The following is an 8,215-nucleotide window of genomic DNA, read 5'->3' as shown; positions in this document are numbered from 1 at the left end:
CCCATGGGGCAGATGGGGAAAAGGAGGCCTCACAAGGGGAAGTGAGTCCATTTATCAGGGCTTTGCGGGGAACCCACCAAGAAGCAGAGCCCCAGGAAAGCATGCAGCACCCCGGCTTCTTTCCCTCAGGGCACTGACTGGATGTGGAAACAGAGCAGGGTTCAAATCCCCTTTCCTTGCAAGACTTGGGCAAGTCAGAGTCCCTGCTTGATGTCTCAGTTTCCCCATCTGCAAATGGGGGTTCTAACAGGGCCCACTTTATTATTCTGTCACCCCCTGAAAGGACACCTGCAGGTCACCTGCAGCATTGAGGCCAGGGACGTGGCAGTCACCATTTGCCTGTTTTATTCCTTGGTGACGTCCAAGCTCGCCAGTGAGGCCAGGGCCTGGCCATGGGTAAGAGCTGCGTCCCTTCCCCCGCCGCCCCCTGTCCTGCCAACCCGGTTCTTCTCCCGGTACCAAATCTGGGCTCTTGGCACAAAGAAGGTTAGGCAGCCGCCCCAGGAGGCCTGACCAGGTCATGCCCCCTGGCCTGTGCCTGCCACACCCGCCCTGGTGCCCAAACGGGGCCCCAGATCCTTGGTGACTCGATCCCTCCAAATTCAGGTGATCTCCCCCAGCTCCAAATCACCGAACCCTCCTAGGGCCCGCGCCAGACGGAGCCAGGCCCCAACCAGGAAGGGCCTCAGAGCACCTGGCCGCCAACACGACTCAAGACCCAGGTTTGGGGTGAAAGATGGTGCCGACCTCGCACAGCTGGCTCCTCCTCAGTGGTGAGCGAGAAGGTGGCCCCTAGCACCCGGGCCCCCTCTGGCCTTGGGGTGGGGAAGGGAGCCCCAGCTAGGGGAAGGGAAGCTGTGAGCCGGGTCCCAGCTTGCTGGGGAGAGAAGCAGCAGTATGGGGCCAGGGACAGCTACTCAGAGAGATGTGCAGGGGAGCCTTTGAAGATTCCTAAGACCAGAGTGTGAGCTAGAGCCACAGAGCACCGTTCTCCTTCACTCTCTGGTCAACCTTTCCTGAGCACCAGTTCCAGAAACCTGGACTAGGGGGGGTTTGGGGTGATTGCCTTCCCTTCTTGGCCTCTGTTTCCTTGTCTATGACATGGGCTTAACTCATGAAGTCCTTCTGAGGTCATTGCAACCAGCATGCATGGTGTAGTGGTTAAAGCACCCAGCTGCTAACCAAATGCTCAACAGTTCCAACTCACCGGCCCCTGTGCAGGTGAGAAAGATGAGGCAGTCTGCTTCTGTAAAGATTGACAGCCTTGGAAACCCTGTGGGGCAGTTCCACTCTGTCCTCTAGGGGCGCTGTGAGTCAGAATCTACTCCACGGCAGTGAGTTTGGTTTGGGCTTTGCTTCCATAAAGATAGACAGCGTTGGAAACCCTGTAGGGCAGTTCCACTCTGTCCCATAGGGTTGCTGTGAGTCAGAATCAACTCCCTGGCAGTGGGTTTCGTTTTGGGTTTTGGTGCCCCTAGAACTGTTCTAAGTTCTCTCCATATTTTAACAACTTACAGGGAAGGGCCCTTTCTAACACCCCATTTCACAGACTGAGGTTTATTCTGAGAGCTGAAGTCACTGGTCAGGGTCACACCACCAGGAAGTGGCAGGGCCGAGGACCAGACCCAAAGCCCACACTCCTGGTCACGCTGCACCAGGCTGGAAAGTACCAGAAACCAGGCCAGGCATATAAGCACTTCCTACATGAGAACTGCCACAGCCACACACTGCAGACAACCCCACAAAGTCCAAACCGAGCAACACTGACCAGCTCCTCAGGTTCGGGCTTCTCTGAGGCTAAGAAAAGGGGTGGAGTGTATTGGTCTTAGCTCTACTTTGTGCTGTTTGCACCCAGAGAGGCAGGGGGAGAGCATTGGACTGGGAGTCAGGACCCAGGGGCAGGCAGTAACGTCTCACATGGGACTGTAAAGTTAGCTGGACTGGACAAGCCAGTTCTGATGTCATGGGACTTTGTGACCCTCACATGGTTCCCAGGTAAAAGGAAAAGTCCCATTAGCTGAGCATTTGCTACGTGCAAGGTGTTAAGGCTAGATCCTTGGCCTGGAACATCAGCTGTGAGGGGACCTCACAGCTTCACCCCTTCCCAGGACTGAGACTCTGGGCCTGGCTAACACTGATTGACCACTTGCTGTATGCCAGTCACCCCTCAAAGCTCCTTACATGTATCAAACCCTGACAAACACCCCAGGAGGTAGGTAGTGTTATCACCTCTTACCCCCACCACCCCAGCTGAGGAAACAGCAGTCACGAGAGATGACGCCATTTACCCCGAGCCAAGTACAACAGCTCCAAGACAGAATAAGTGCTCTACTTATGGGCACAGAGTTTCTGTCACGGGGGACGGAAAAGTCTAGGGAATAATGGTGATTGCAGTAGGCTTAATGCCGCTGAACTGTGCACCTAAAAATGGTTAAGATGGCAAATTTTATATGATATATATTTTACCAAGAGCCCAGGTGGCACAATGGTTAAGCGGTTGGGTGCTCAGCGAAAGGTCGGCAGTTTGAACCCACTGGCAGCCCCTCGGGAGCAAAGACCTGGAAATCTGCTCCCATAAAGATTCTAGGCAAGAAAACCTTATAGGGCAGTTCTACTCTGTCCTACAAGGTTGCTATGAGTTGGAATGAATTGATGGCACACGACAATATATTTTACCTCGGTAATAAAGTGGTTAAGATGCTGGGAGTCCAAGGACTGCAAGTTCAGATCCTCACACACGGTGAGGACGCCGGGCCGGGGAGCCCTTCCTCAGAGCCCAGGCCTCCTCTCCACCTGACTCTTCCGGCTCCCCTTCTCCAGTGGTGTTCCTGAGCACCAGGGCTGACATCACCATCACCCCAGAGCCGGCCCAGCCGGCCGAGGGGGACAACCTCACCCTGGTCGTCCGCGGTCTCTCGGGGGAGCTGCTCGCCTACAACTGGTACGCGGGGCCTTCGCTCAGCCTGACCTACCTGCTGGCCAGCTACATTGTGAGCACAGGCGACGAGACCCCTGGCCCGGTCCACACGGGGCGGGAGTCTGTGCGCCCCGACGGCAGCTTGGACATCCACGGTGCCCTGCCCAGGCACTCGGGCACCTACATCCTGCAGACTCTCAACAGGCAGTTTCAGACCGAGGTGGGCTACGGCCACGTACAGGTCTATGGTGAGACACCCCACACACACTCCCCTCCTCCCCTGTCAGGCCTGTCTACTTCCCTCCCAATCCTAACTTTAAAAAAAAAAAGCAAATTTTAAAACTATTTTTGAAATGACAAAAAAAAAAAAAAAACCTATTTTTGAAAGAACATTAAAATGCTCATCTCCTCCAGGGTGCCTTCCAGGATTACACCTGTCTCTTAACTCATTCTCTGCTGGGAGTATAGGGACATCACCGAGAGCCAGTCATGCCCCTTGCCTGGGGAAGGGGAGGCCTCGGAGCAGGGGGTGCCTGGCCCCCTCCCCCTCTGTCTCTTGCCCCCACAGAGATCCTGGCCCCGCCGGTGGTCATGGCCAACAACAGCATGGCGCTGGTGGAACACCGAGACACCCTTCGTCTTCTGTGCAGCAGCCCCAGCCCTGCCAACGCCCGCTGGTTCTTCAATGGCCAGGCCCTGCCTGTGGCCATCCGCCTGGGCCTGTCCCCCGACGGCCGGGTCCTCACCCGGCATGGCATCCGGAGGGAGGAGGCGGGGGCCTACCAGTGTGAGGTCTGGAACCCGGTCAGTGTCAGCCGCAGTGAGCCCGTCAACCTGACCGTGTACTGTGAGTCCTGGCCCTGCCAAAGAGACCTGGGGCCCAGACCTCATAGATGAGGGGACTGAGGCTGGGAGAGGGGGAAACCAAGGCCAGGAGAGGGGGCCTGGGGGTACCCAGTAAGTCACAGTGCATGCTGTGTATGGAATTAATGCCACTGAACTTGAGCACCTAGGAGACAAACTTTCTACCTGAGAGAGATCCCTCTTGAAATGCCCTTTGGTCCTTCTCCTGAGAACCGATGACCACGCATGACCAGTATCCCACCAAGTGGAAGGCCATTAACGCTCCCTCGGAAGCAATGCCTGCAGGGAGGGGTCACAGGAAGCCTGGGTCTGGAAGGAGGTGGTGGGGGAAGGGGAGGATGAAATTTAAAATATAACCGAAACGTCAAGTCATTCCCGGGGGCCGCAGACAGTGTGGAGCCGTGGGAAAATAAACCTCGGAGGTACCCGAGGGCCAATGATGTAGAAAAACGTAGGACTTAGACTCTCGTCACTGTACTGTTCTAGATTCCAGAAGCCTCGGGTTCTGGGCTCTGAGGGTCCTTGGCATGACCTGATTCTAGAACCTCCACACTACCACATTCTAGGCCTTAGAAACAACTTTCTAGAACCTTCCAGAACCTTCGAGCCTAGAAGCATCAACTCTTGCAGCCCTAGAATCTAGACTCTTAGTACAGCTTATCAGAAAAACAACAAAAACAAATCACGTAGCCTTTGTTGTTGGTTTGCTTGTTTGCTTATGAAGTCATAGATTTTGCTAATGCATTGAACTTTTGTTCAGCCCTGACCCTTTCTTTTTACAGAAAAGGAAACTGAGGTCCCCTCCCTGCCCTACTAGAGGGCAAGTGATTCTCAAGGTCCTAGAGCAAGTTAGAAACCCAGGTGGGATCTGGAAAGGCCAGAGCTCTCTCCCTCCACTAGGCCTAGTTATTCCAGTGGAGAGAAAGTCCGGGGAGCCCATCACTTCTCCCCCCTCCGTCTACTGCCCCCTTTCTCTCCCTCCTGCCCCCCATAGATGGCCCAGAACGTGTGGCCATCCTCCAGGACGCCACCACCCGCACGGGCTGCACCATCAGAGTGGACTTCAATACATCCCTCACCCTGTGGTGTGTGTCCCGGTCCTGCCCGGAGCCCGAGTATGTGTGGACCTTCAATGGGCGGACCCTCCAGAACGGCCAGGACCACCTCAACATTACTGGCATGACGGCCGCCCAGGAGGGCACGTACACGTGTATTGTGAAGAACCCCAAAACCCTGCTCTCTGGATCTGCTTCCGTGGTGGTCAAGCTCTCTGGTAAGTTTCCCCAAGGCTGACCCCACCCCCTCCCTGTGGAGCCCCCTGACCCCGCCCCCTCCCTGTGGAGCCCCCTGACCCCGCCCCCTCCCTGTGGAGCCCCCCTCAGACTGTGAAGGCCTGGTGGCTGCTCCTCCCACAGTGAGGTCACAGGTGATCGGCAAGGGGGGTGGGGGACTCACAGACCATGCACAGGCCTAGTGACAAGTGGCATTTCAGGGGACCCCTCTTCATTCAGGGGATGAAAGGAGATAGCCCAAACCTTGTCACCTGGAATCCAAATGGCAAATCAGACTCTTCCTTGAGGGGTGACAAAGTGGGTCACATTTTCCACTTTGTGGGTGGCAGAATGAGAAAATACCCAGACAGCCCTTTGTGCGGGGGTCCGTGTTCTAAACCCAATTACCAGCTGCTTACAATCACCCTGCCGCACAGATGGCTGACCTGCGCAGCCTGAAAGATCACCCAGTTACCTGGGTAGGGTGACAATGTGCAAATGTGCGTTTGTGCCTGCGTGCACACACACTCACACACGCACTTGGAAAATCACAGCCAGGCTCTTTGGTGGATGGAAAATCCCAGCTCGTGAGGACTGGCCCTCCGTGTCCCAAAGCAACCAGGGGACTGTAGTTGTGAGGACACAGCTGGTGTTTTCAGAGCCCTTGGAATCCTCAGGGGGCATTTTTTCATCCCCTGGGGATGGTGGCTTTGGACATCAGGGCCTCATTAATTCTGCCTCAGTTCCTTCCCAAGTAGCCAGCGTCCCCTGGGGACAGTGGGCACAGTCCTCCTCTCCCTCCCTCCCTCCGTCCTGCTCACAGGCTGGGTCTCATCCAAAGGGTGGATACTCTTTCACCCAAAGCTGACATGGCGTCCCCAGAGGTAAGTGTACCTCTTGCCCAGCCCCAGCCGGGGCCTTGGCAACTGGTCTTGGCAGGAGGCAGGGGGTGGGCCAGATGACTGCAGGTGCTGCCCCTACCCTCCCTGCCTGTACAGGGTAAGATGGGGGGGTGCCATGCCCCAAGGGCCTAACTGTGGTGGGTGCTGGGGAAGAGACAGAGGAAAGGGTGATTCCACCTTCTCCCTACTTGGAGGAGACACCGATCTGATGGAGGAGACATGCAGGGATAGGCCTGGAACAGGGAAGCACTTCTTAGTGGAGGAGCTGCCAGTCAAAGAGAAGGGGCAGTGCCTCAGTCTCCATGGGCTTCCGAGCAGCCAGCTTCCCGTCAGACAGAGGAGACACCATCCTCACCTGGGAGCATATCCATTCCGATGGCAAGACGTGGTCTTCAGGCCAGTTCCTAGCCTAATGGGGGAGAGACGGCCCCTCTGGGGTCTGCCTTTGCAGCACTCCCAATCTGATGGGGGAGTGCAGGTCCCCACTCACTAGGAACTGCCAGTCGGATGGGACAGACCTTTTGGGGGTAGCCCAGTCATCGAGAAGCTCACAGTCTGATGGAGGAGGTGGGCCCCCACCGTGTGGAACTGTCTACTCTGATGGAGGAGACATGACCTCCCACACCGTCAAGTCTTCCGATCTTACTGGGGAGCTGACAGCCCCCACCTTCTGGGGTCGTTCAGTCTGACAGAAGAGACACGACCTGGGGGACACAACTCCAGTTATCAAGGAGGAGACACAGCCCCCCTAGTCTGAGAGCTGACAATCTGATGGGGGAGACACGGCCCCACCCATACTCGGGAATTTCCCATCTGATAGGGGAGACATGGCCCCTATATTTTGGGAATTTCCAGTCTGATGGAGGAGACAGGACCCCACCCGCTGGGGTCTTTCACTTTAATGGGAGACACAATCCCCCCCAAAGGCTAGGAATTCCCAGTCTGATGGGGGAGACACAGCTTCCGGGCAGGCACTGTTGAGACAGAGTTCACCACCACACAAGTCACCCCCTTCCTCTGTCCCCCTTCCTAGCACCCCGATTAGGGGAGTGCCAGCCAGTCGGGCGAGGCATAGGTGAGCTGGCTGGGGGAGTGGGTGGGGGACGCTGGGCCCCCTGCAGGCCCGGCTGACCCAGGCCCGCCCTCCCTCTCTCTCCAGCGGCCGCAGTCGCCATGACAATTGTGCCTGTGCCCACCAAGCCGACAGAGGGCCAGGACGTGACCTTGACCGTGCAAGGCTACCCCAAGGACCTGCTGGTCTATGCCTGGTACCGAGGGCCTGCCTCCGAGCCCAGCCGGCTGCTGAGCCAGCTGCCGTCGGGGAACTGGATTGCAGGCCCCGCGCACACAGGCCGCGAGGTGGGCTTCCCCAACTGCTCGCTGCTGGTGCAGAAGCTGAACCTCACGGACGCTGGCCGCTACACGCTCAAGACCGTCACCCTGCAGGGCAAGACCGAGACGCTGGAGGCGGAGCTGCAGGTGGCCCGTGAGTACGCGGGAGGGCGCCGGGGGCAGGGGTCCTTGTCAGACAGGGGCTTGCCTGCTCCATCAGACTGGAGGAGGTCAACCGAAGAGAGATAACGTTTCCCCCATCAGACTGAGGGAAGGGGCCTTGTCTCTCTATCAGACTGGGGCCCTTGCCCCTTCCATCAAACTGATGCCCTGACTAGGGGCAGACAAGCCTCCTCCCCCAGACCAAGAACTGCTGAAGGGGGCTGTGTGCCTTCTCCCTCACATAAGAGGATATCAGACTGAAGGTTTGAAAAGACAGGGCAGAGTTTAGGGAAATTCTTTTCCCTGCGGACTGGTGGACCCTGTAACGTGGGAGCTGTAGCTTCTTCCAACATAGGGAAGTGGACTACTGAAGGGGCTACACCCCCACCAGCCCGGAGGTCTAGGCCGAGGGTGACCCCTGCCTCTCTTAGGCTGGGAGCTTCCAGACAGTGGGGACCCTAGTCTCCTCGTTCCCATCACAGTGAGAATGAAAGGAGAGCCTCCTCCCACGAGGAGCTTTTCTCTCGAAGTGAAATGAGGGACAGTCTCCTCCATCAGACTGGGGTCCCCCAGAGTCAGGGACCGTGTCTCCTCTATCAGACTGGGGGCCCCCAGGGTCAGGGACCATGTCTCCTCCATCAGACTGGGGGCCCCCAGGGTCAGGGACCATGTCTCCTCCATCAGACTGGGGGCTCCCAGGGTCAGGGACCGTGTCTCCCCCATCAGACTGGGGGCCCCCGGGGTCAGGGACCGTGTCTCCCCCATCA

General features: G+C 57.3%; 1 protein-coding gene across 1 annotated transcript in view; it reads left to right on the top strand.

Moving 5' to 3' along the window:
• The first annotated feature begins 736 nt into the window (after positions 1–736).
• The window catches only part of CEACAM16 (CEA cell adhesion molecule 16, tectorial membrane component), a 50,533-nt gene continuing 43,054 nt past the window's right edge, over positions 737–8,215 (top strand). Inside the window, exons 1-5 of the mRNA XM_007943086.1 lie at positions 737–773; positions 2,821–3,165; positions 3,486–3,764; positions 4,776–5,054; positions 7,114–7,440. Coding sequence (XP_007941277.1) covers positions 737–773; positions 2,821–3,165; positions 3,486–3,764; positions 4,776–5,054; positions 7,114–7,440 — 1,267 coding nt within the window. The remainder of the gene's footprint in view (positions 774–2,820; positions 3,166–3,485; positions 3,765–4,775; positions 5,055–7,113; positions 7,441–8,215) is intronic.

The sequence above is a fragment of the Orycteropus afer genome, unplaced genomic scaffold (assembly GCF_000298275.1).
Source record: "Orycteropus afer afer isolate SDZICR_OR568_19922 unplaced genomic scaffold, OryAfe1.0 scaffold00099, whole genome shotgun sequence".
Lineage (NCBI taxonomy): Eukaryota > Metazoa > Chordata > Mammalia > Tubulidentata > Orycteropodidae > Orycteropus > Orycteropus afer.
Note: the sequence above shows the minus strand (reverse complement) of the source record. Positions and strands in the feature narration are given on the sequence as shown.